Source organism: Buteo buteo, chromosome 3 (assembly GCF_964188355.1).
Source record: "Buteo buteo chromosome 3, bButBut1.hap1.1, whole genome shotgun sequence".
NCBI lineage: Eukaryota > Metazoa > Chordata > Aves > Accipitriformes > Accipitridae > Buteo > Buteo buteo.
The window spans coordinates 56,079,121-56,106,774 of record NC_134173.1 but is presented as its reverse complement, the minus strand read 5'-3'; the positions used below and the strand labels follow the sequence as shown (position 1 = coordinate 56,106,774).

Genomic DNA, 27,654 nt, shown 5'->3' with positions numbered 1-27,654 from the left:
AAGAGGAGTGTTGATGTTGGTTTTTTTTATCTTGTTTTGTGCCAGCCCATTATACCACATTTCTGCTTTGGAGCTTTTTGTGTTTCACTCAAGCTCCTAGTTGCAAGAGGTGAATTTCTTCTCAACCTAATATTAATTAACATATTTTCCAGTTTTTAAAGATATATGACTTTCTTCTTGAACCACAAAGTGGGAAGGAAAAAAAACATTTGGCATGTGGACTCTGAAAGAGTCACTGTAGAGTTCCAGCACTTTAAAAACTGTCAGCATTTCTTTCAACACATGAAAAGTGGTGTAAGTGAAAAGTGATGTAGGTGATAACACTAAGAGCAGCCAGAATGCATGTAGAAGAAAACTTATAATTATGAAGATAGGATATGTTAATTATTTGGGGACTGTGCCTTTTCTTAAGGCGTGTTTAAGAAACTCCCCCCTACCCCCCAATATAAATTCGAAATGTCATAAACAAGATTTCATATGCCCTGCTAGACATTGACCATTTAGTATCTTCTGGTTTTGGAAGCAGCCCAAATTTACAAAGCTTTTGTAGCAACATTTAGTTACTTAAAAAAAAAATAAAATCCTACATGTCAGACTAAAAGCTGTGGTTGAACCATTGGCATGTGATTTCAGGCTTATGAGTTAGTCTGATTACCTTAAAAACATCTAAATGTACCTTGATTAATTTTTTTTGACCAAATCATGATTTTTGTCTGGAGTGTTGTATTGCAAGTCTCAAAAGAAATCTGTCTTTGTATGGTCTAGATCAGAGTTAATGTTCCTGAATCTTTTGACTAGGTCTGAATTTTGAAATTTTTGGGTAGTATTCTTATGGCCATCAGTGATGTTCTACTACTAGAATTAGGAACTCTGCTACTACAGTGAAGTTTCAGCATATGGGGAACAGGTGCTATGACTCTATCCACAATATTCTTTGTAACAAAAAAAAAAATCTGCTAATACGTTCATATTTGTCAATATATCCTTTTCTCTAGCGTGCTTGATAGGCTGAACCTAGCTAGAGAAACTGGGAGAAACATGGAAATGCCTGGATTCTTATTACCTATAATATCTTGAAAATTTGAGAGTTGATTTTTATTGTCGGGGATGTTTTAGATAAAGTTGATTACATCTAGATCTTTAATACTGCTTTGTAAGCACTTTATGTGTAGAAACTACTGTGAAATTAGGGCCTAATCAAGATTGACAGTTGCTTGTATCTACTTTTGATCAAGACAGAGCATACCAAGATCTTATTTCTACTCAAAATTAAAACATTGTCTGTCCTTCCCCCTGCCCCCTTCCCTCTTAGCTTTGTTTTCCTTCTGAGAAAATTATGGTCTCAATTGGAAACACAAAGGGCCTTGCAGTTTGGTGATAGCATAAGATGTTTCTGTATCGAGGAAACCTATTTTGACAGTTCTGATTAAATATGCTCGGCAGCAATTCTCTAAAGAGAGGCTTACAGTCACAGAAATGACTGTGTCAGTGTGGGGTTGAGTAACTTCCATTTCATTGGGGGGCAGAGAAAGACACAGATGCATGAAGTATGACTGGATAGACTTGTCTGTATCCTTCAGTCCTAAGGGACTGAGTGGAGAAATTTATCATCGAGTAAGGAACAGGTAATAGACCCATAAACCAACACATCCTTTTTTCCACTGTGCACAGTCATCTTGAGGAATGAGTGCTAAGACTCTGCAACAGAGGCTTTAAAAATTCTTAAAAAAAAAAAAAAGTGTTTCTTGTAGTACAAGAGCTATTGGGCACTTAAAGAAGTAAGAGGCTCAATGTAGATGTTTTTTGTTGAATTGTTAGCTAATATTTGGAACTCATTGCTGCAAGAATAGTGTTTATTTCTGAAAGTGATTGGACAAATTAATTAGAGAAGGGTCTATCCAGGCTATTAAGCATGAAGTTGTCCTGCTGTTTCCAGTAGGCAGAAGCTGAAAAGATACCAGGGAAGCATCAGTAGGAGCTTCTCTAGTCAGTTGGTGTTGGTTCCTTTGATCTTGTTCAGCATGCCTATGAAGTCATTAAGAAATCCAAGTTTTTAAGATTTTTTAGCAAAACAACAAGACTAATGACTAAGAGCTGTAGAATTTTATCACTGACTATCGTAAACTTTTTTCTTTTCCTGATAAAGGTCTGGTTTATTTTGAAACAAATCAACCTAAACAGTTTCTGTTCAAAGCATTTGGTAAAACTGTAATGTGTTCTGCTTATAGGTGCTAAAAGTGGATGGTGCTTATGTTGCTGTGAAATTTCCAGGCACCTCCAGTAATGCAAACTGTCAGAGCAGTTCTAATTCAGATCCTGATCCTTCTTCTCTTCTCCAAGACTGTAGGCTGCTCAGAATAGATGAACTGCAGGTATGTCTTTGTGAAACATTGAGAAAATGATTGGTATTTTGAAATGTCAGCACTGTGTGCTTAATTGCATCTTAAAATTTTACATATGTTTTCAGGTTGTAAAAACTGGTGGAACTCCAAAAGTTCCTGACTGTTTTCAAAGGACACCTAAAAAACTGTGTATTCCTGAAAAAACAGAGATCCTAGCAGTAAATGTAGATTCAAAAGGTAAGTAGGACTTACCCTGTAAGATACTCTGTTGGATCCTTTATTACCTGTCTCTCTTCCTAGTGGAAAACAACTACAGTCAAACTAACAAACAGTTGTTTCTATTGATATTAGTAATTCCTTAAAAGTGTTTTAGTTGGGAGTTCTTTTACTGGTTGCCATCAGTAAAAGACATTAACTTTTTTCTTCGTGTATCTTTGAAGGAGTGCATGCTGTTCTGAAAACTGGGAACTGGGTTCGATACTGCATATTTGACCTTGCCACAGGAAAAGCTGAACAGGAAAATAATTTCCCTACTAGCAGCATTGCATTCCTGGGTCAGAATGAGAGAAGTGTTGCTATTTTTACAGCTGGACAGGTTTGTGGCTTTGTATCTCAATCATTTAACCTCATTGCACTTCACTTCCATCATCTTTGAATAGGATGGTATAGCCTTTTGTAAGGTTTTTCCAATGATTGGCAAAGAAATAGTTCTTCAAAGGGGTTATGAAAGACTTGCTGCTACCATTAATATTTTGAAGGCTCAAGGGGAATTGCAATCTCACTTAAGCACTTTGAATAATCTTACTCAAATTCTACCTAGAATAAAAAGTAAAAAAAGAGGGGGGTGGAACTTGACAGAGTAGTTCCTGTGTTAGTGTAAACTTGTTATGTAGCTATGTTTTGGAATTGGGTCAGGTGAAAATCGACTCTTGAGAATAAATGGAAATGTTAACAAAAAAACCCAACTGTATTTGATACTAAAAATGATATATCAAGGTTTTGTGCAACTCTTCTACTTTCCAATGTTAAGTATCGTATTTTATCTGAATATAGAGCTTGGTTACACTGTGCAGGCATCCATGAGAAGGGCTGAGAAAAAGTACCAAAACCATTTTGGTGACTTCCATAAACATGGTATACTTTGCTTAGGATAGTTGTAGGAAACATTTTTGGCAAAAGAACTGAATTTGAATGTTTCATTTCAATATATTCAACTTTCTTTGGAGCATTTAAGTAAGCTAAAAGTATAGGTACTATATGTTTCATTGGTAATGTTTTATAATGAATATATATCATAAAGAAGATAATTTTAGTAGTATTTACTATGTTAAGCACACTTAAGGCATTTGAGAAAGGGCATCTGATATCTCATGCTGTGCCACTTGTAATGATAGGAGGCAATGGCTTAAATGAGACTTTTAGGTAAACTGTTTTCATTGTTGGCAGTCAAGCAGAACTGGATCTCTTGGAAAGGATAATATTTATAAATTGTGGAGACTTAATGATAAAACTTTTTTCCCAAATGTAGGAATCTCCTATTATTCTTAGAGATGGAAATGGTACAATCTATCCAATGGCAAAAGATTGCATGGGTGGGATACGAGACCCTGACTGGCTTGATCTTCCACCTATTAGTAGTCTTGGAATGGGTGTTCATTCCTTAACAAATCTTCCTGCTAACTCGACCATCAAAAAGAAAGCTGCTATTATCATTATGGCTGTTGAGGTAAAATATTTTCTTTACTACAGAACTATGTGCTTTTTTTTTCTCTGGCTTTTATAAAGTTATGCTTAAAGCATCTTTGTGTTTAGATACCGATTTGTATTTTAACTATTTCAAAGACAGTAATTTCAACACAAGATTCTCTTGGAAACATGAAGGCACAAATGAATTTATGCAGTAAAGTGAAAGATCCGTTTTGGGGGTGCATGTCTTCTGTATGAGGCTTCTAACTAATAATGTTTTTTTAGGCATTACTTTTAAAACTGTTACCTTCTTATGTATACTACCAGTATACAATTTTATTTGTTTTATGGATGCACAGTTTTTCTGAGTGATCCAACAACTTTTCTTGTGAATGCAATGCTTTTTTACTTTTTTAAAAATCTTATTTGGACCATACATTAGGAAATTATGAGAGTCAAGTGAAGATTCCCCCCCCGCACTTGAATCTCCTGTAGAGTTCTACTCATCTGTGGTGCTGTATGAATAGTTCCGCTGCGAATTTATATATCATACTTGTATAAACCCATCAGTGATTTGGTGCAGTTTAGTTAGATCTGCTGTGTGCTATGCTGCCACCAGGAGGTATTGTGTACCTGTTAGTCAGATTGATTTCACAGTGGAGTATTCCATCACTGTGGAAAAGCTTGTTATATATGGGGTGAGCCTCCCAGACCTTCAACAACTTCTATTCGTTCACTTCTCAGCATGTATATTGCTTTGTTTAAAACAAATATGTAAGAGCTAGTTAATGTAGACCCCTCCCATGTTACATGTGGCCATGAAATAGAAGTAATCTATCTTAAGAACCCAGCTATGAAGCCAAAGGCATACTTTTGTGAGCCTGATACTTCTGCTGCTTAAGCTTCTCCTTTCCTTTAACTTGTCTGTGCCTGAATGCATGCTGTCTTCTCTTTTTAACAGTGCTATAATTGAGATGATGCACATTCTCAACAGTTCCTGCACTGACTTCGAGCCAATGTCCTAGATTTAGACTTTTCTATTAATTTCAAAACTGGAAAACTAGAAGTACTTAGGAACTTGTATGTCTGCCATTTATATTTTGAATTATTAAAATATTCTATTCTTTTGAGTACAGAAACAAACTTTAATGCAGCACATTCTCCGATGTGACTATGAGGCTTGCAGACAATACCTGATGAATCTTGAACAAGCAGTTGTCTTGGATCAGAATCCACAAGTGCTGCAGACTTTCCTTGGCCATAGATGTGATGGAAACCGCAATATTCTGCATGCTTGTGTGTCTGTTTGCTTTCCAACCAGCAACAAAGAAACAAAAGAGGAAGAGGGTGAGCTCAACAATATAATGAAAATACTTTGAAAATAAACTTTTAATGTATTTTCAAGAACATTTGAAATAAAGGCTGCATTCTTCATATATGGGTATCTTAAAATTTAGCACCTAAAATGTGTCCTAAGCCTTTCAAAGGTGCTGAGACATCATTTTTATTACTCTCATAAGGATTTATAAGAATTCGATAGTTAAGAATACTAAGCTGTTTTTATTGATTGTAAAAGACAAACTTCACATCCACGTGTGAATTTTATATAAAACCAAGTATTTTTCCACCTTTATATCACTAGTATCCCTGTTATATCACAGTAAACTTTTAAGAGAAATGTTATTTAATATTTTTCAAGTGTTGTAGTATATGTTAATGCATCCAATAAGAAATGCTACTTGCAGTTGACATGTGTGAAAGAATGACCTTCTGTTAATGCCAGTTACTGACACCATTTAAAAATGTCTATTAAATACTGTTATGTAAAAAGTATGCTAACAGAACAAGGTTGCTAAGCCAAGCACTCAAAAATTAGGAAATGCCAGAATTAAGTTTACCCATGTGCTATACATGGGTATGCGTTGTGAAATGGTCTTTAATTACACCATCATACTATTTTTTCCACAGGACTACCTCATTCAGTGCACAAGATGGACGGTGCTCACCGAATGGGTAGCTATTCAATATTTCTTTTTATCCTCATCATTCAGTGTGTGGCCCCATTCCTTACTTACTGCACACCATACAAACCCTGCACTGAATAATGAATGAACTTCCTTGTGGGATTTTTGTATGGTGCTGTCATTGAATTTTAGTCATTTATAGACCTTAATTGTTCCTCATATCCCTATTTATAAAATGGGGGTAGTGCTGCAGCTTTCTCATCTCTTGAAGGTATATAGCTTGAAGTTTTTCTGTATTAAAAGCTGTTAACTAATTTTGAAGGTTCTGTTTGAGAAGCCTAGAGCCTGATCTAAATTTTTGAGCAGGTGTTATTTCAAAACACTTTATTCTAGAGCTGGATTAATAGTAGTTTTAGTTGTTCTGTGAATGTTAATTATTTCTGAGAGTCAGGCACCTTTTAGGTATCCAGAAATGAGTAAAATGTATCACATTTGTCTGTAAAAACTTGTTTTACTAAGTTCTGTGTGCTGTTAGATGTGGCAGAAATAGGTTCCGGTTCTCCAAAGTGATGTTCAGTGGCATTAAACACAAGACAGTGTTTCCCCCCTCTCCTTGCCAAGCTGTTGCTGCCTTATTACATGCCTTCTAAATGTTGCAGCAAACAAGGCATAAACAGCTTGCTCATTGTACAACCCTTCATCTTTAGTGTGTCGTCCATCCTGTGCACTGATTGAGGCAGGGGTCTTGTTGCTGGGGGCAGGGTGGGAGGAACAAAAAAACCCAAACCAAAAAACTGACCCCAAACAAACAAACAAAACCCAACTGTGTAACTGAAGATTGGTTTACTATAAGCACACAAGGAAGCTGAAATAAGGATGCATGGGCAAACTTAATCTGATTTTTCCTAATTTGAGTGCTTGTCTTTGCAACCTTGACATTTTTTCAGTAACTTCATTTGGATGTAATTTAACTTTCTGAAAAATGAAAAACATGAACCTGATAAACTTTTAACACCCCTCTGCCTCTCTCTTTCCCCTCACAAAAGTTGTTTTAAAAGGACATTCATATCTTTAGATTGAAATCGCATTCACCTTCCACTGTAACTGTTAGCAATGGATATTAGGACAAGCTTATTTTCTGTGCATCATCTGGAGGGCAGTGGTGACTAATGTTTATGTCTGTAAGTTATACAGCCATCTGTTAAACTGTAAAAGAAGTTTGATTTAGGAGTAAAGGCTTCAATTCCAGACTCCAGATATGATGTTCCTTAACAATTACAGAACATACTGCCCCTTCCCAGCTGGTACCTGCCTGAGATCCTTCACTGTTCTTCATATACATTCCTCCTTAAGTAGCAGAAGGGGAATATTGAGGGCAGGGTTAATCTTTTTTTCTCAGATCCTGTGCCTAGTTTGACCATAGCTCCTGCAGTGTTGGATAAATGAATTGCAGGAAAAGTGGCCCAGACCTGCAAAGCTGGGGGAAGTCTGCTCTGTTTCTCTGTGATTTGATATCTCAGTCTTGCCAAAAGAAGGGATCTTGGAAAAGACAGGTCCAAAAGAAATGTCCAAAGCATGTGAAGTCATTAAAGAGTTATGATACTAAATTTCAGATAACTTTACTGAACACCTACAAACTGAGGTTTTTGTCTAATGAAATCTGTCCCAGTTTTCTAGAAAACAGAACAGATAATTACCCTTAGAGGCCAGGCATTTAAATTGATGGTTCTGCAAAAGTGAATACTAACTTCATAAGTGGAACAGTGAAAATTCAGTTACAGTTTACTGTGGGACCAAGGACAGGTGAAATCTCTCTGTTGCAGAGAATGGTTGTATTGCTTTTTATTGCTTGAGGGATCACTCTCAAGAGCTGTACTCCCTGTGTGAGGGGTCTGGAAGTACTATGTGATGGGTCATGAGTTAAGAGCACTAGTGGATCTTAAAAAGGAGTACAACACAAATACAATGGCAATTAATTTACAACTACAGGTCAACCAGTATAGAACTAAGGGCATGAGTAATATTCTGGTAAGTGCTTGATAGTCATCTGCTGTGGGTAGTAGGTGATTTTTGTCTAAGAAACCTGCACATGCTTGAGAACATTCAAAACCTTTGATCTTTGCTACTTCAGGTAGTGATGAGTAGAAAGATCTAAAGAATAAATATACTATAAAAGCTGATAAACACCACTGAACTACCTTTTACTTTGAGGTCATAGAATAAGGTGTTAATAGTACATTCTTGTTGTTTTTTTTTTTTTTTTTTTTTTAAAAAAAAAGGAAAAGGGAAAAAAAAAGGGAATTAGCCAGGTCTTAATACTGTCAGTGGAGAAAATATGTGTGCAGAGGATGGTGACTGACAGTTTGAAAAGCCTTTAAATGGAAAGTGAGCACTAGCCATAGCAACTTTGAGAAAGAACAATCAGAGTCACTTTAAAGAAATTTTTTCTTTTTTCAGAAATATACCTTTTCCTTCTAGTTTGTGTAAAAAATTGTCTTTTGCTCTGTTGAAAGGAAAATTGCCTCTCTCCTGGCCTGTGTCATGCTGACAGTGGCTTCTCTTTCAGTTCTTTCTGGATCCATGCTGTAGTGATTCATAATTTGCTGTGTAGTGGCTATGCAATCTTTAATTGTCAGTAGCTCCTAAAGAAGCAGTGACTGTTACTCAGTGCAAACCTTGTACAGCTGACTTTACTGCTTTATCTGTGTATTTATCTTGCAGATAAATAAGTCTACATTAGGTCTCTGATTCAGGTGGCTGCTTCAAGTTGTACCCTAACTGTACAACTAGGCAATTTTTTATATTCTGTATAACATTTGGCACAATTTGGTCCTTGTTATGACTAGGACCTTTAGGTGTTCTGGTGCTTAGGGTTTTAGGTATTAGAAGAAATGCTCATTCTTTCTGATGTAAACGGAGTATAAGAAGGTAGCACAATCATAACACAGTTTTCCTAAGCATGCTCCTGTGTAGAGTGTGTAACTTAAAAGCCTACAACTTTGCACTGTTGTTGATAGCTGCTCTTCGTGAAGTGTGTGTGTGTGTGGGGGGGGTTGTGGTGTTCTGGAGTCCTGGTTTCAGCTGGGATAGAGTTAATTGTCTTCCTAGTAGCTGGTACAGTGCTGTGTTTTGAGTTCAGTATGAGAAGAATGTTGATAACACTGATGTTTTCAGTTGTTGCTAAGGAGTGTTTAGTCTAAAGTCAAGGATTTTTCAGCTTCTCACGCCCAGCCAGCAAGAAAGCTGGAGGGGCACAAGAAGTTGGGAGGGGACACAGCCAGGGCAGCTGACCCAAAGTGGCCAGTGGGATATTCCATACCATGTGATGTCATGTCCAGTATATAAACTGGGAGGAGTGAGGGCAGGGGGATTGCCGCTGGGGACTAACTGGGCACTGATCGGCGGGTGGTGAGCAATTGCACTGTGCATCATTTGTATATCCCAGTCCTTTTATTATTACTGTTGTCATTTTATTAGTGTTATCATTATTAGTTTCTTCTTTTCTGTTCTGTTAAACCGTTCTTATCTCAACCCATGAGTTTTACTTCTTTTCCTGATTTTCTCCCCCATCCCACTGGGTGGGGGGTGGGGGGAAGTGAGTGAGCGGCTGCGTGGTGCTTAGTTGCTGGCTGGGGTTAAACCATGACATCTGGGTTTTTTTGGTTGTCCTTATTTTGAAGCTTTGACTCAGCAAGTGTCTGGAATCAGCTATATGATAGGTCCTTGCCTCCTGATACTGAAAATTGAAAGCTTGTTCTGGAATGTAGGTGCCTTGAATTGCCTTTCCTGATGGCCGTTTAGAAACCAAACGCAGTCAGAATCATGGTTAAGCTCATCCAAAATAAAAATTTGTATGTGAACTTACTCTGTCCCTTAAATCTTAAAAGCAGGGAACATTTTATGATGAGTGGCATTTCATGCTTTACACTCCTTCCTTATAATTTTCCCAAGTGAAATTTTGGCACTAATGCTTTTCCTAATTTTTCAGAAGCAGAGCGCTCTGAAAGGAATACATTTGCTGAAAGGCTCTCGGCTGTGGAAGCTATTGCAAATGCAATCTCCGTTGTGTCAAGTAATGGTCCAGGAAATCGGGCAGGATCATCAAGCAGCAGAAGGTAAACTGACTAACAGTTTCTTCTTGTTTTCTGTATGCTAATATCTATAATAATTACCAATCTCTTATTAATTCTTTCCTTCAGTCTATTTTAAGAATGGGCTCTCTTGTTTAGTTTAAAGTGTCTAGTCTAAAGTCAGACTTCACTTCCTCAAGCACCAAACTAGAGGTCTAATGGTTTTTTTGGAAGCCTTTTCTAGTTTGAGAACTAATGGTGGGATATTTCTAAACTAATTATGTTTTCTGGGGTTGGGACATTGTCTCCTCAGTTGTAAAGTGGAAATGCTTCTCCTTGTGGAGAAACGGAATTTGAGGATAAGCTCTGGTGTTCTTTACCACGGAGAATTAAGTATTGTGGAAGTACAATGATAACGCCCAGGCTTGTTCTTTTAAGAGAATTTTTGAGGGATATGGTCACTTACACAGATGAATAATACTGAGATCAATATAACACCAGTGGGGAAGAACTTAAGTTAATTCTTTTTATCCTAAGCACTCATTGTTATAGTGGGAGTCCTTTGTATCAAGGTGGCCTTAAAGGATTGGTTTCTGACCCTGACAGAATCCTAATTTCTGATGACATTTATGTTCTTCCTCTTTCCATGATGGTAACAGAGTGGTGCTCATGTCAAGGGAATTTGACAGTATCTGTACTGAGTTCTAGTCAGTTCAGAGTACTCTGGATGAGGGCATAATAATTTTTTTTTACTTAGCTCTGTAGTCAAAGCAATTGACATGAAATGTCTTTATCCTTCCCAAGCTACAGTCCTCATCACTGTGATCTTTTTGATATGGGAGATAAGGGTAAGGGTTGAAGCTTCTGTCCCACATTCTGTAGGAGACATTACTCTTAAGAGGAAGTGCATTTAAAAAAACAACAGCCACTTTTATATTTGTACCTCTGTATCACACTGGGTTCTTTGGCTTCTACCTTATTCCTAATACCTTGCCCTTGAGTAAGGTGATACAGAATTTCTTGAAATTGTTTACTGACTGTCCTCTGTAAAGTAGTACTTTCATGTTAAATAACTTTAAACAAATAACTCCTTTCAAAAAATCTTTTTTTCAAGCCCCATTTTTATTCTTCCATTAACTGCTTCTTGCAGTTAGATTTTAAAAAACAGCAGCAACAACAAATTCTCGCGCAAGCTTAACACCCCTGGCCACGAGTTCGAGGTAAAAGGAATGTCAGATAGTGGTAATGCCCATCAACTGCTGCTCCCTGCAAGAGGCAGTGGTGCAGTGACTAGGGATGTGTTCTGGGCTCAAATCTGCCTTGATGCTTTGCTGGCTGACTTATCTCCCAAGGCCATTATATTCTGTTGCAACAAAATGGAATACAGGAATGAAAAAATACTTCTTTGCTCATTCTTCTTTATGCTGAAGAAAAATGGAGATAAGAAGAGTTTTGTTTCCTTTTTCAGTGTGAAATTCCGCTTTAAAGTGTTCTAATTTATAGCTAAAAATGAGGTTGTGTTTTTATCTTGGTTTTGTATTCAGTTTGAGATTAAGGGAAATGATGAGAAGATCCTTGAGAGCTGCTGGACTGGGCAGACATGAAGCTGGTGCTTCCTCAAGTGATCACCAGGACCCAGTTTCTCCACCAATAGCTCCTCCCAGCTGGGTTCCAGATCCTCCTGCAATGGATCCCGGTAAGTCTGCTCATGCATCGCATTAGACTGTAGAACGAGAGAATTAATAAAGGAACCGATGGCTTTTAAGGTGAATCACTTAGATTTCAGTGTGAGACTAAAATACCTAATTTCATTGAGGTAGCAAGAGGTCATTGGGGTAGCTTTAAGAGTTTACTGAAGACTTAACAGCTGTTTTTAAATCCAGTATGTGTCTTTCTAACACTGGTGTCAAACTTCTGTGAAGTGTGTTTTGTAATGTGGAGTTACATTACTAATCTAGGAATGTGGCCGTTTGTAGGAAAGAGTACCAATTAAGTACAGAAAACCTGCAGTGTGTTAGACATTGCAGAAAGAGCATGTTGTTAGGGATGTTTTTATGTATTGATATACATCCTGCTGTTCTGTTTACTGAAAGATGGTGACATTGATTTTATCCTGGCCCCCGCTGTGGGATCTCTTACCACAGCAGCGACTGGCACCAGCCAAGGACCTAGCACCTCCACGATACCAGGTGAGGACATACTGCTTATCTGATTATGCTTTAGAAGGAAAATGATCTCAAAAGCTGTCTTTGCTTGCACAGACTTTCTGCATATGAAAATGGCTCTTATCAGATGAAGATTGGATTGAAGCAGGATTTCACAAGTGTGCAGAAAGTAAATGAAGCACCATGCTGTGTTTTATGTAAAAATTATTTTTACCTGAGGAATGACAAATATGTAAAAATATGGTAATCGGTATGAAATTGGGATTAATGTCTGTATTTCAGAATGTAATTTGGAACTGAAATTTACAGTACTTCAGTGAAATGTTACTGAAACTGGCAAACCAGTCAAGCTACTGATTAATCACCCCAGTGAAACATTGAATTATTTGCTTTTAATAGGTAGTTATTTTTTAAGGAAAAACTGTTTCTCTGCAATTTTATTTTTTCTCATTACAGGTCCTTCTACTGAACCATCTGTAGTGGAATCAAAGGATCGGAAGGCAAATGCTCATTTCATACTGAAATTACTATGTGATAGTGTTGTTTTACAACCTTATCTTCGAGAATTGCTGTCAGCTAAGTAAGGATTTTTGTATGAATTCTCAGTATCCTTTGTAATGTTATATCACCTGAAATTTTTATGTAGAAGCTTCTTTAAAAAGGTTGTTTAAAGGTGCATGAGTTAAAATGGAGAATGTTAGAATATTGGCTGTATTTGTGTCCTGCCATCCCTTAAAATTAGGTCTGTTTCACAGAAGTAAAACAAATAAGTGCTTATTCACTCCCTGTTTTTTCTGTTTGCACAAGATTAGGAGTGCTAAGTTTTTTCATATGTTTGTTTCCTACCTCTCCTGTTAGAACAAAAAATTTCAGTGTGTTTTAACTTGTCTGGTTTTTTTTCCCTAGGGATGCAAGAGGCATGACACCATTTATGTCAGCAGTTAGTGGACGGGCATATCCTGCTGCAATTACAATTCTAGAAACTGCACAGAAAATTGCTAAAGGTACACCAGTTTCAGTAATTATTAGCATGTGGTTTCCTTCCAAAGTTATGGCAGATTCATTAACAACAGTGCTTTTTTTGTGTGCAAAATTACACGTACTTGAGCAACTGGTGATGGTGGTAAACGCATCTTTCTAAAACACTGTATACTGCTGCATGTTTTGGAAATCTTGCTATTATGGAATATCTTCCTCTTTTGTAGTGTGTATATTATGATAGATTTCTATGAATATTATTGCTTTTGTGTTCTTTATAGTCTTTTCAGCACTTCATTGCTTTACAAACATCAGTGGATTAAGGTACTATTTTTCAGTTGCACAAAGGAACTTCTTTCTTTGAATTGGAAAAAACCTGTATGATAAAGCAGTATGTCCAGCTAGATCCTGTTCCTGAAAAGACTTCTTTACAAACATGTGTTTTGTGACTCTCTTTCGATGTTGGTATTTAATTGTTTAAGAGAAGTATGTGAAGTTGAAGTTATGGAGAAACTTAAGCAGATTAGAACTGTGGTGTGACAAGGTCTATAGGACAGTGTGTGTTCCTTATAAGAATATTGCCCATAAAATATTTTTTTTAATCCTTCAAAATGGTGATCCACTGAATTATTAGAATATCAGTGAGTTTAGAACTGGGTAAGAGTTGGTGGTTGTATTTTTCAGTCAGGAGTTTGCAGCAGCTTTTATAAGAAATACCTGTAATGTGACAAGCAGAAAGCTTTCTCAAAAAATTGTGATAGAGACTTTATTCAAATTTTTAATTCTGTATGGGACTTTGTAATGGCAGAGGTCTCTCAAGTATGGGTTCTGTTGGTGGGTTTTTGTTATTTTTTGGGGGGTCATTTTTAACACTGGTATTCTATTGTTCTTTTAGCTGAAGCAACTTCCAGCGAAAAAGAAGATGATGTGTTTATGGGAATGGTTTGTCCTTCTGGTACAAATCCAGATGACTCTCCTTTGTATGTTTTGTGTTGTAATGATACATGCAGTTTTACGTGGACTGGTGCAGAACATATTAACCAAGTAAGGCGCTTTTTTTTTTTTTTTAATTTTTAAGTAAATAGGAATGTGTTTCAACCATCTATTGTGTTAGTCTACTAGTATAATTTTTAAATTATTAAAGTTGTATTGTTTTAATTACTGTAACTTTTAAGTCTGGTATGGTTATTGCCTCCCCTAATTGCTTTGTACTGTCAAAGCTGGCTGTGTTGGTCAGAATATGGCTGTTCACTAGCTTTGTCAAAAATTTTGATGGCAACAGCTCTTTGTAAACACTGAATATCCTAACTAACAGCAAAGTTTCACTTTCTAGAATTGAGTTACTTGTAAGTGAAGGCATCAGTTTGAAAAAGTGCAATTTTATTGTAACCTGAAATGCTGTGAGATTGCAAGTGCTGTAGGGAGAAAACTATGCATAATATTTGTGGTTAATTTTTTTTAGGATATATTTGAATGCCGAACATGTGGCCTATTGGAGTCTCTTTGTTGTTGCACAGAATGTGCAAGGGTCTGTCACAAAGGACATGACTGCAAGTAAGTATTGTGTTCTGTTTCTTATACTTAAATCAATATTTTGTGGTTTCATTTGTTTACTGATAGTTAATAAATTTTTTTTCCTTGGTTTAAGTGTTCAGATATTAGCAAACAGAAGATTAATAAAATGTTTAAAATTCTTCTTTTCCTTCTGTTCTGTAGGATATATTTTACAGGTCAAAATTGAAAGAGTAACCTGAAGCAGTCTCATACTTTTCACTTTGTAGAATTTAGAGTAAATGAGTAATTCCGACACCCTCAAAGTGCTTAATATTCTGAGAATAATATATCTAAATAATACCATGTTTTCATTTTGGGTGCCTTCAGGAGTTTTCTGAAGCCAGTGAATCCTGATGACAGATCATTGTTGTAAACTTTCAGAAAGGACATATTAATCTCTAAGATCAACTGTAATAAAGGGAAAAGTGAGCAAGCAGTCAAATGAACAGTCAAGAAGTCTCTGATCAGACTGGTCAATGCTTTGAAGCTGCAGATGTTTTGTGCCACTGTTACAGGGTGTAAATGTTACAGCATTAATATCCTAGCTATAACAAGCTAACAGATACAATTACAAAGATATTCTCAGCGTTGTAACGATTACTGAGATTTTACTGCATGTCATGAGGATTTCCAGCTTAACTTTCTTGGCTGGGGGCTATTTTGGGAAGAATAAATGATATTGGATGAGTTTTACTAAGGCACTATGAAAAGCTATATAGTGAAACTGCCCACTTAAAATGAGCATAGGAAACACGACTAGCAAATGTCAAGTCTTGCCACATATAAACTGTATTTCTCTTAAGCTAGGTTTTGGCATCTTGCAACTATAATAAACAACAAACTCTAGCAGGAATCTTAATGTGTACACTAACACCCTCAGTCTGCACAGAAAATATTTGGTATATTACTGAACAGTGTTGCAGTTTGCCTTTTCTATTTCTTGTAGGCTCAAACGAACATCTCCAACAGCCTACTGTGATTGCTGGGAAAAGTGCAAGTGTAAAACATTAATTGCTGGACAAAAGTCTGCTCGCCTTGATCTCCTTTATCGCCTGCTTACCACCACAAATCTTGTTACCATGCCAAATAGCAGGCAAGTTCATATTTGCAATGACTAGGGCAGAATAATTTTTATTTAAGTATATGGTATATCAGAACTTCACTGATCAATTTTTCATTACAGGGGAGAACACCTGCTGCTGTTTTTAGTACAGACAGTTGCCAGGCAAACTGTGGAACACTGCCAGTACAGACCACCTAGAATTAGGGAAGATCGTAATCGTAAAACTGCAAATCCTGAAGGTAAAATAAGAGAATAAGTTTCAGTAAAAATAAATGGCAAATTCCATATTTCAGTACCTCTTTCTTATATTGCTTTTTTTGTCTTTTTAGATTCTGATATGCCTGATCATGATTTAGAACCTCCTCGTTTTGCCCAGCTTGCTTTGGAACGTGTTTTGCAGGACTGGAATGCACTGAAGTCCATGATCATGTTTGGCTCTCAGGAAAATAAAGACCCGTGTGTATTTATGCATAGTTGTCAATGTAAAGTTTGATCTGATATTTTAGACCTGTTAACTTATATAAAATTTATTTCCTTTCTTTTTGTTTTTTCCAAGTCTTAGTGCAAGCAGTAGGATAGGTCATCTTCTGCCTGAAGAACAAGTTTACCTTAATCAGCAAAGTGGAACTATTCGCTTGGACTGTTTCACACACTGCCTTATTGTCAAGTGTACAGCAGACATTTTGGTAAGCACTCTTAGCCATGTTTTATATAGATTTTCTGAATATTGTGATATTACAGTTTATCTCAGATGATATGCTTGGAGACTAATTTGAAAATAACTTGTAGTTGTGTTTTTGTAAATTTATACTGTTATGACTGTGTTCTCCCTTTGAATCTTAATCTGTCTTGTTTCATGCTTCTAAATGACACACTGTTATTGGGTTGTAATGACCTGTTTCTACAGCTCTTAGATACTTTGCTGGGTACTCTAGTAAAGGAATTGCAAAACAAGTATACGCCAGGGCGCAGAGAAGAAGCTATTGCTGTTACAATGAGATTCCTGCGTTCTGTGGCAAGAGTGTTTGTCATTCTTAGTGTGGAAATGGCTTCCTCCAAAAAGAAAAAGTAAGTGGTGGGGGGTGTGTGTGTGTTACTGGTGGTGTTTGGGTTTTTTTTATTTGAATAATTACTCTCTTATTAAATCAGTTGATAAAAATCACCAGTGGGCAGAAACATCGGAATTAAGTTGAGGTCTGTAGGCAGCATTGTGTGGAAAGGTGCAAACCTCAAGACTGCACAATAGCTACTGGTATGTCACATAGCTTTTTAATACAACGCTTGTTAAACTTACATGTTCATACTGAACCTTTCTGTTTAAATGGTTAGAATTTTTGGAAGTAGGGTTTAACACATTAAAATTACAGTCTATGGTTGTTTGTCAGTAATAGAGTTAGATATCCAGCCTTAGTCTCCAAGTATGGAATGATAAATGTTTTTAACTGATGTTTTTATAGCTGTGCATATTGTTACTATACACACAAATGTATGTATCTGTTGAAGATAACGGTCTTAACCTTTTGAGAAAAAAAATTGATATCACCATAAACTTTTTTCAAAAGAAAGACATATTTGACCTTTATTTTTCTGTATTTTTTTCCCCTAGCAATTTTATTCCACAGCCAATTGGAAAATGTAAACGTGTATTCCAGGCATTATTGCCCTATGCTGTTGAAGAGTTGTGCAATGTAGCAGAATCTCTAATTGTTCCAGTCAGGATGGGAATTGCACGTCCTACAGCACCCTTTACTCTTGCTAGCACTAGTATAGATGCCATGCAGGGAAGTGAAGAACTGTTTTCTGTGGAGCCTCTGCCACCCAGACCATCATCTGACCAGTCTAGCAGGTAAAATTTGCTAAAGCTCACTATTAATTCTTTTCAAAGACTTGTTACAGGTGGTTTTGTTTTGGGTTTTTGTTAGCTTTTCATTAAAAGAAATATGGTGAGTCTTCTTATTCTGGCAAAGCGTTTTGGAAGTACTTTCCTACTGACAGATTCCTATAGTAATTCAGGTTTATAGTGATGTCCAGAGGTCCAAATCTGCCTTTTTTTTTTTTTAAAAAAGTTCTAGTCAGTCTCAGTCATCCTACATCATAAGGAATCCTCAGCAAAGACGAATCAGCCAGTCACAACCAGTTCGAGGCAGGGATGAAGAACAAGATGATATCGTTTCAGCAGATGTGGAAGAGGTCAGTTTTCTTTTTTTGTATATTGTTTTTCTTCTCAGTATGGCACCTAATGCATTAGCACATGCTGTAACATCTGAACCAAAAATCCATGCATCTAGACCTCCGATTTGCAAGAGATGTTGAGTAGTACTTCATGAAGTCCTACCGTGCCATAAACATTTTGTTTTAACAGAGCTTTGTAATAGTTGTTTTGTATTCAGCAATATTTAGTCATTTCAGAGTATACCAAATGCCTTGCATTTGACAGAATTACAGTATGATTTAGAATACTAATAAATACACATCATTTCCTTAATATAGCATAAGTTTATATATAATAATTCCCTGCTAAAAAAGTTTTCAAGTCTTTCAGCACATGGTTGCTATTACGTAGGTTCTATTAGAGAACTAGAGGGTCTTTTATTAGGATGGTAGCTCTTCAATATTTAGAAACTAATTCTAGGTTTTATAGTCAATTTTACCCTTTCAGCATTAAAATCTACTGTCCAAGGCTGTGTTTTATTTGTGGGCCTGATTTTTTTCCACAACACTATGGACTGTACAATCATGTACAAATACTGTGGCTGTAAGTTCATTTTCTGTTCACATCAATTCAATTGTGAGATCATCTATCTTAGACGTGTTTTTTTTTTTGTTTCTTAGTTTGTAAATCAAATTTTGCACTGAGTTTTTGAAAAATATGCAGGTTATCTCTGATATGGAAGGTACTCTAGCATGAAATTACAATGCTTTTTCCAGGTTGAGGTGGTTGAAGGGGTAGCTGGTGAAGAAGACCATCATGATGAACAGGAAGAACATGGCGAAGAAAATGCTGAAGCAGAAGGACAGCATGATGAGCATGATGAAGATGGTACGTATAATGTACATCATGCACATTACTGCTTGGATGTGCAAAGTGTGCATCAAAACCAAAAGGCATCTGTGGAGTCACCAGCAATAACGATTTGGGAGACTTCTGTAAGTAGAGATAATCCAAGGGTTTCAGACTTCGCACCTTACAAAAGGAGATGAGTAAAATTACAGATAACTCATAGTAGGCAAGTACATGAACGTTTTTATTTTTCTCTTTCTGCACAAGGAGAAAATACTAAGGTACCAAAGGATAAAAAATACCAAACCCAAGTGTTGTTATATGCTTGGTTAACAATATCTATTTTGCCTTTTGTATTTGCTACTGTAAAATGTTGTTGACGTAAACTACTTGAAGGACTAAAAAAAATAGCCTAGCTCTTGTATGGCTAATAATAAAATAGTGGTTATGGCAGATGTGTTCTCAAAAGGGATCTGAATCATGGTGAGCTAGTTTTCAAACAAATCACAAAATATTAAATTATGGTTCAATATTTTGTAGACAAAATTAATCTATTGTGTATGAAAATTCTTGCCATTAATATGACTTGTCTTGTATTAGTATGGGATTAGATGGCCCAAAGCTATGATTTAAAAAAAAAATTATCATCTTCTCTTTCTGACTGTGCCTTGTGTTTCCAGTCAACCCATTTACAGTACAGGAAATTTGTTTATTCACTTGCTGAGTATTCAGAAAATTTAATTCTCAAAACTTAAACTTGAATAGAACCTGTATTTCTTAATTAGAGGTTTGGTTTTTGTTTTTTTTTTTTTCTTCAGTATTCTTTAGATACTCGTTTGAAACAGCATATGGTTAATTGTCCTAATACATGTGCATGAAGAGATGTGGAGTCTGTTGGCTTGAGTGAATGATTCTGAATCCTTAGTGTCTTAATTTTCTGTGTGTGTGTGTGTGTGTTGAATGTATATGTGCAGTACAGAGTGAGAGGGCCAGAGGTTGCTAATTGCTGGAAAATAAGAAGATATGCTCCAAGTGTTGCTGCATGTTTGCACTGCTTTTATGACCTCTCCCTGCCTATCCATTAACTTCTGCTATAGTAAGAGGCTCTGGCTTTCATTTAATATGTCTTATATGAGTCACTACAGTCATTATATTTTTTCCTTTTTTTAAACATGAGATGTTTTGTATATTGTTTTTATAGGCAGTGATATGGAGTTGGATTTGCTAGCTGCTGCTGAAACAGAAAGTGACAGTGAGAGTAACCACAGTAATCAGGACAATGCTAGTGGGCGCAGAAGTGTTGTCACTGCAGCTACTGCTGGGTCAGAAGCAGGTATGCCACATCATCTTGGGTTTAATCTAGCTGTTTAAATTTAGATATTAGTATTAAGTTGTTCAGGAAAAAGAAATGTGATAGTGATTGAATATGGCTTTATCAAGGGCAGAACTGGCTTCACCTAAAAAATACTATTTGCCTTTGGATCTGGACTGCATCCAGCACTCCAGAGGTATACTGGAGAAATTACTTCACAATTAGATTGGACAGAGCAAGAATTACCTGATTATGACATATTTTTCCCTTGTAATCTTATTTTCCCTTTCTTTCTTTTTTTCTCTTCACCCAGCTTCTTCCCTCCCACCTCCACCTTCCACATGTTTCCTGTTTTTCCTTTGCTTTTCCTTTGCCTGTAATTGTAAGGTATACTATGCAGACTTCTTGGACAAGGAGATGTGCGAAGATGTAGCCTATCTTTTTTGCTCTTACAGAGCTTCTGCATGTGTTAGCCAGAGATTACCTTGCACTCTTGTGAAGTGAAATGAAACGTTTTCACTCATTTTTAGTGTAGAAGTTAGATATGGTTTAAAAAAAAGCCACAAAACCTGACCAGTCATTTTAAGCCTTTTTGAAAGCAACTGCTCTACTGTCCAGTTTGGAAGCAGAATCTTTAGAATTCATTGCCTGGGGGCAGAATCAGTGAAGATTTTTTAAATCAAATTATGTCTTAATTAATCTTTTGAAATGTAAGTAATCTTACTGCTTATTCATGAAACCTATGGAAAATTAGCAGAACGTTATAAGGATAATTTACTAAAGATTTTCAGTACATGTAGTTTCTTCTCATGTAAAAAGCTTACAATGCTAACATGATACATGTATATGTGCACAGATGTGCAGCTGTCAGTTACTGTTTATTGCTTATTTTCCTCAACAGGAGCTAGCAGTGTTCCAGCATTTTTTTCTGAAGATGACTCTCAATCAAATGATTCCAGTGATTCTGATAGCAGCAGCAGTCAGAGCGATGACATAGAGCAGGAGACGTTCATGCTTGATGAGCCTCTGGAACGAACCACAAATAGCTCACATGCCAATGGTGCTGCCCAAGCTCCCCGTTCTATGCAATGGGCTGTACGTAGTACCCAAAACCAGAGGACTACTAGCACTGCTCCTTCTAGTACATCAGCACCAGCAGGCAAGTCTGTGTAAAATGCACGCATGGATGTCGGTTAACTCTGGCTTTTTTTCCTTCCTCTGTTTTTGTTTGTTCTCTTAAGGGTGAAATTTTACCTATTTGTCTTAGAAGGACAGTGCTGACCTATCTTGACTGTTCCAGTTTTGGTTTTGAATTTTAAAAAAAGAAGGATCTGTTGTAATTCTTAAGAAGATATGAGTATGCTTACTGTAGCTAGTATTTTTTTTGCTAGTTACAGTTGTGATGCCAGTAATATTTACAAGCTTATTTCTAGAAATGTTCATTATATCAGTCCCTACAGAAAATATGTCACAAAGGTTAAATAAATTCATTCATGTCATATTTTCTTTTATGTTTAGCAAGTTCAGCAGGCTTGATTTACATTGATCCATCAAACCTACGTCGGAGCGGTACCATCAGTACGAGTGCTGCAGCAGCAGCTGCAGCACTTGAAGCCAGCAATGCAAGCAGCTATTTAACATCTGCAAGCAGTTTAGCAAGAGCATACAGTATTGTGATACGGCAGATATCTGATCTGATGGGTCTGATTCCAAAGTACAATCATTTAGTATACTCCCAGATCCCAGCTGCAGTGAAGCTGACTTACCAAGATGCAGTTAACTTGCAGGTAAGAACATCCAAATCTCTGTAGAGAAACATAATTTCAATACAGTTGGGGTTTTTAGGTAAAATCATAGAACTGTTGAGGTTGAAAGTGACCTCTGAATATTGTCTAGTCCAAATTTCCTGCAAGGTCAACAGGAGAAGGCTGCTCAGGACTGTGTCCAGTTAGGTTTTGAGTGTCTCCAAGGATGGAGACTCCACAACTGCTCTGGGCAACCTGTTAAGTGTTTGACAAGTCTCATAGTAAAAAAGTTTTTTCTTGAGTTTAAATGAATTTTAAAGTATTTCAGTTTGTCCCTCTTGCCTCTTGTCCATTCATTGGATATCACTGAGAAAAGTCTGGCTCTGCATACTTCATACCTTTTTATCAGGTATTTATACACACTGAAAAGATCCTCCTGAGTTTGTTTCTTGAGTCTAAGCTGTCCCAGCTCTCTCAGCATCTCCTCATATGAGAGATGTTGTAGGCTGAAGTAGCTATAGTTACTAATTCCATTAAATTGTTCGTATTTCATATACATATATTCTTTCAAAACAGGAATTTCGGTTGATTTTTTTCCACAACTAAGTCTAACTGGTATCTACTTAATAGTTAAGTCAGGATTGACTGCTTTGGAGATACTAGTGGTCTCTACTAGAGATCTTTTGCCCTATTCTTTTTGACATGAACTGTTGAGTCTATAAAAGAAGAAAGTTAGTAAAGGCCAAAAAATTAAATGGCATAAAAGATTTGTACAGGTAAATGCACTGTTAGCTGTCCCTTCTTTCAGGGACATGATCATCCTTTCCCTGTTACGTGTATATTTTTTGCTACAGTGCTCTTTACAGTTGGTTTTTGAAAGTATATGTAAAATGCATCTTTAGAGAAATTACATGAAAGGGAAGACTGGTATCTGGCTTGTATAGAAAGAAGTTTCAGAGACTTAACAACCCAGGAGGAACTTCAGTGTGTTCAAAAAGTATGTATCGTGGGCATAGTGTATAGAGTAAAATTATCTGTACTGAATTTAGTACAAAAATCAACTGTCAGAATAATACCGCTGCTTTGGGGAGCCCAAGAAATCAAGTGATGCTGTTTTCTGTTAGTAGTACTGTGTGCTGGGATGTGAAAAAAGGATAACAATATATTTACTTGTAATTGAGCCACAAAGTATTTGTATGGCTCTGTTTTCACAGTACAATGGAAGAAAAAGGCTTCTGATTTGGGAGAGGAATGTTACAAAGATATTTTGGGATCAAATGCTTGGGGAAACATGCAGGGAAAGAAATGAGAACATAGTTTTATTATGGAGGGGGCTAAAATCAGTTTCTGTTCAGGAGATTCTTAGCGGGAAAATATTGCCTCTGCTTTGTAAAGCTGTTTTGCAAAGGTTACCTCCTTTGCCAGATGAGTGCACAGGAGAGCTGTCCAGCTGAGGCAGCAAGAGATTTGTATTAGCATGTGAAAGCTTGACAGTAGAGGTTTCATTTGGATACAGAAATGGGGTTGAAACAGCATTTTGTTAGTTTAGTGGATACAAGAACATTTGGAGTGTGAGGGATGTTTTTGAAGGCCAGAATGTAGAGGAATGAAGAAAGCAGACTGATGTTGGATTAAAAAACCCAAGGTCAATGGAGTTAGCAAATGGCAAGAAAAGCAGGCTCCAGAGCCAGTATTGGGAACAGGTGAACAAAAGACTGGACTGGGAGGAGAGCTTTGTATGCAGACATAGTTCTCTATGCAGGTCTTAACTTTGTTGTCTTCACTGAGTAAGTTGCAGGAGGTGAAGAATGGTGAAAGATCTGGCTGGCGAATGCCATAGCAGGATGAGGGCTGTTAAAGCTACTAGTAAGTCAGGAAATGGACCAAAATCCCTAAAATAGGCACACCTGGGAGATGCTGGGTGGTCATAAGGTGAGTAGAAGAGATACCCAAAAGTGAGAGAGGGATGGTGAGAATGCTTTACAGACACCAGTGTATTAAGTAGGGAGAGCTGCATACCGCTGCAGTAAATCAGCAGTCTCAGTAGAGCTTTTGGAAACTGTTCATTGGTCATTCTTGAATGTGGTTTTACAGCCTCTTTGTAGGGAATCAGGTGTAACTGTAAAAGCCATGGTGGAGGCTTACGTTGAGATTGCATTCTCATCATCTAGTTCTATTGTTTGCAAAACTAATTAAATCCCATTTTCTATAGAATTACGTAGAAGAAAAGCTTATTCCTACTTGGAATTGGATGGTTAGTATCATGGACTCTACTGAAGCTCAGCTGCGTTATGGTTCTGCATTAGCATCTGCTGGTGATCCTGGGCATCCGAATCATCCTCTCCATGCTTCTCAGAACTCAGCCAGAAGGGAAAGGATGACAGCCCGTGAGGAAGCTAGCTTAAGAACACTTGAGGGAAGAAGGTAGGAAAATAGTTTGATTACTGCATGTGATATGAATTACCAGTTTTAAGGTCAAATCTCCTTGTTCACTGACATTTTAGGAATCTTAATTTTGTAATGCAGCAGTGTAGTTACTGGTTTGATTTAAGTTGGCTTCCTGTGTTGTTGCTCCTATTTCATTTATTCTGATGTACTAGATTCATCTCAAGTATCAACTGTTTACAATGTACTGCACCTGAGCTGCTTATAGTAAAGCACAAAACTATGATTGTTACTCTTATTATCACACTGGTTTTGTAGGGCTTTTTTTGAGTTTTTACATCTATATTTCAAATATAGACACTAATATGTAAAGGATGCATTCTATTGTGATACCTAATCTCTCTGTATTCAATGCTTTTCTTTCACTAGACGTGCTACTTTACTCAGTGCCCGTCAGGGAATGATGTCAGCCCGTGGTGATTTCCTGAACTACGCACTGTCTTTGATGCGTTCTCACAATGATGAGCACTCAGATGTTCTTCCTGTTTTAGATGTCTGTTCACTAAAGCATGTAGCATACGTTTTTCAAGCCCTTATTTACTGGATTAAAGCAATGAATCAACAGACAACATTGGATACTCCTCAGCTGGAACGGAAAAGGTATTGAGGCTGACTCATAGAAACAAAAACTTTTGCAGAAATGGTGTATGCCCTTTTGTTTCAGTCATTGGTGTTGTTACTCAGCAACTCATACAAATATATACATATATCTATGTATATCTGTGTGTGTAGTAACATGTATGTTATAAAAAAATATATATAATGGTGTATAATGTACGTATGTTTGATTGATAAGCCTGTTGCAGTATTCTGTTCAAATCTTTTTATGCTGATTGCTGTAAAAGGTTTTCTTGCCACTGAAACTTGAGTTTGATTTTTAACTCCATGGCAGTGCCTCTAAAAGATGTACTCTGGACTATTTCTCAGCTGAAAAATGCAATCTGCTCCTCACATTTAACATGATAACAACTTATTTAGAATTCTGTCAAACATGTTAATAATGACATGGGAGAAAATGTCAGTCTGGTATGATGGGCTTAGTAGTTCTGTTTTCCATTTGGTTGTGGATATTTGAGACTTACCTGATGATTTAAAGCACGGTAGAGAAATTAATAGCTGAAAATGTCCTCAAGTTGAAAATCCCTGCTACTTCAACTACAGCATTTTACAAGGTGCATTTATTACTTTTTAAAATGTCGTAAGACTTTTTTTTTTTTTTAGAAATGTTCTTTGATTTGAAATGGCAATTAATGATCATAGAAATGTCCACATGTTGGTAGTCCACACCATCTGTTCCCATTTCTTACTAAGTTTTGAGGTAATGTACCCGAACAGTCTTAGTCAACAGTTAAATAGATGCAAATCTTTGCCCCTTCCTGCCTCTAATTTTCAATATTGCAGGTTGAACTTAACTTTTCCTTTTCTCTATGAATTTAGTAACTGTAAAATACAAGGTATCAATATTACAGATATATGTTGGGACTGCTGCTTTAGTTCCAATGTTACGTTCAATATATCTTGGTAATGTAAGACTTGTTAGGACCTCAAAATGTGTACCAGAGGATGTTGTTGTCAACAGTAGTTTCCTCACAAGTAGGGATAATTTAATACTGTAACTGATTGAATTTTTGTGCTGGCTAACTTCAGTAGTTAGAGCTGTGGCTTTAAGCCTTTTCCATACAATAACATACATCTGGAATCTGCTTTGTCCCCCAAAATTCACATATTGAAATCTGTCAAATAAATGGTCATCAAAGAATTGCAAAATTCCCGTGAAATGCTTATAAGCTATGAAGGCCTAGACCTTTTCAATTAAAGGTGAGTGGTTCAAGTTCAGTCAGCTGCTTCTGTTAGATGACATTTTGGTAGCCTGTATGAAATGGAATTTTATCAATCTTCATCTAGTTTCAGAACATATTTCACAATGCACAAACTGCCAGAAATGTAATCAGAGTTCTTGATCCTTTTTATAATTCAGTGAAATCCATTTCTTTAATATGCAGCTTGCAGACTTATCTTCTGAAACGTGATCATTGACATTATTTTTATAGGACTAAGCATATTCTACACCAGTAATTATTAGAATAGTATTCACTTACATATTACTTCCACTAATGCAGGGTTCCTAGTTTTTTTATATTGACAAAGTCTTTTAAAACAAGCATACCCGTCACTGTCTGAAGCTGTAACTTTTCAGATCAAACTTGGTAGGTGGCCGAATGGCTATAAGGGTAACCGTGCGAGTAATGTAGTGAGTGAGTATGTAATTTGTACTTTGGTTTTAGAGTGAGTTTGTTCTTGTTATGTATAGCTCTTAAGTATGTTTACTTGTTACGCCCTTACTTTTATTGATTGCTAGAGATGTAAATGTTTTGCCTAATTTTTTCGTCAAGAGGATTGACTTCTTTCCTTTTTTTCCTTTTTTCTTTTTTCTTTTTTTTTTAAGAACTCGGGAACTTTTGGAACTTGGTCTTGACAACGAAGATTCAGAACATGAAAATGATGATGACACCAATCAAAGTTAGTATACAGAAACACTTCTACAGTATGCCAAAATGTGACACTTTCTTAGTGTTTTTTCCCCTTTAGCTAGCTGAGGCTGAATAAATTTTGTTACTTGTGTATGTTACATTAAAGTTGGCTTTTAGTAATATTTTCTTACCGTTGTTACTTTACCAAATTCCTTCTGCCAATGCCCGTTCTGATTTCGAGGCCCTCTTTTTGTCTCCTTTCTCACTAAACTGCAGAATTTGTGCCTTTAATTATCATTCTACACAATTAAAGAATTTAAAATTCAAATCAGAGTTAAACTGATTTTTTTTGATCTGATGAAACTGCTGCTGAAAATGGTAGAAGGTATACTCTATACTAAGTACATATAGTGTAGGAGTGCATGTTCAGTAAAGTTTGTTACAGTAGAAAGAATAAAAGTGATGGCTAAGCAACTTAATAAAAATATGGGATTTGTGGAAGCATCCTGTAGAAGTATTAAATTTGCAGAGGTGCTCCTCCAGTCAGATAGCTAAGTGGGAAGTGTATTAATTTTTGGTATTTTAAAGCCTTTGCTTTTGTAACTGTGAAAATTGAATTGAAATCTTCTCTGATATTTAGGTGCTACACTCAACGACAAAGATGATGACTCCCTCCCAGCAGAGACTGGCCAAAACCATCCATTTTTCAGACGATCAGACTCTATGACATTCCTCGGCTGCATTCCACCCAATCCTTTTGAGGTTCCTCTGGCAGAGGCCATCCCGCTGGCAGACCAGCCCCATCTATTACAGGTGACATCAGAGATGGTGTTCTGGAAGAAAACTGCAGTTTGCTTT

At 36.7% G+C, this 27,654-nt stretch overlaps 1 protein-coding gene across 15 annotated transcripts in view; it reads left to right on the top strand.

The window, feature by feature from the left end:
* UBR5 (ubiquitin protein ligase E3 component n-recognin 5) overlaps positions 1 to 27,654 on the top strand; it is a 96,743-nt gene that overhangs the window by 54,699 nt on the left and 14,390 nt on the right. For 7 of the 15 annotated variants that reach the window (XM_075023734.1, XM_075023736.1, XM_075023735.1 and 4 more), the window contains 28 exons: positions 2,229 to 2,372; positions 2,468 to 2,579; positions 2,783 to 2,937; positions 3,871 to 4,068; positions 5,165 to 5,375; positions 5,997 to 6,041; positions 9,981 to 10,107; positions 11,607 to 11,758; positions 12,156 to 12,251; positions 12,684 to 12,807; positions 13,134 to 13,231; positions 14,101 to 14,249; positions 14,668 to 14,759; positions 15,706 to 15,852; positions 15,943 to 16,061; positions 16,152 to 16,278; positions 16,379 to 16,508; positions 16,730 to 16,890; positions 17,429 to 17,668; positions 17,889 to 18,012; positions 18,751 to 18,862; positions 20,025 to 20,156; positions 21,037 to 21,294; positions 21,654 to 21,922; positions 24,093 to 24,304; positions 24,695 to 24,925; positions 26,772 to 26,845; positions 27,437 to 27,609. In XM_075023734.1, the coding sequence (XP_074879835.1) occupies positions 2,229 to 2,372; positions 2,468 to 2,579; positions 2,783 to 2,937; positions 3,871 to 4,068; positions 5,165 to 5,375; positions 5,997 to 6,041; positions 9,981 to 10,107; positions 11,607 to 11,758; positions 12,156 to 12,251; positions 12,684 to 12,807; positions 13,134 to 13,231; positions 14,101 to 14,249; positions 14,668 to 14,759; positions 15,706 to 15,852; positions 15,943 to 16,061; positions 16,152 to 16,278; positions 16,379 to 16,508; positions 16,730 to 16,890; positions 17,429 to 17,668; positions 17,889 to 18,012; positions 18,751 to 18,862; positions 20,025 to 20,156; positions 21,037 to 21,294; positions 21,654 to 21,922; positions 24,093 to 24,304; positions 24,695 to 24,925; positions 26,772 to 26,845; positions 27,437 to 27,609 (4,212 nt within the window). The remainder of the gene's footprint in view (positions 1 to 2,228; positions 2,373 to 2,467; positions 2,580 to 2,782; positions 2,938 to 3,870; positions 4,069 to 5,164; positions 5,376 to 5,996; positions 6,042 to 9,980; positions 10,108 to 11,606; positions 11,759 to 12,155; positions 12,252 to 12,683; positions 12,808 to 13,133; positions 13,232 to 14,100; positions 14,250 to 14,667; positions 14,760 to 15,705; positions 15,853 to 15,942; positions 16,062 to 16,151; positions 16,279 to 16,378; positions 16,509 to 16,729; positions 16,891 to 17,428; positions 17,669 to 17,888; positions 18,013 to 18,750; positions 18,863 to 20,024; positions 20,157 to 21,036; positions 21,295 to 21,653; positions 21,923 to 24,092; positions 24,305 to 24,694; positions 24,926 to 26,771; positions 26,846 to 27,436; positions 27,610 to 27,654) is intronic. The other 8 variants (XM_075023732.1, XM_075023731.1, XM_075023727.1 and 5 more) reach the window with 6 other exon arrangements.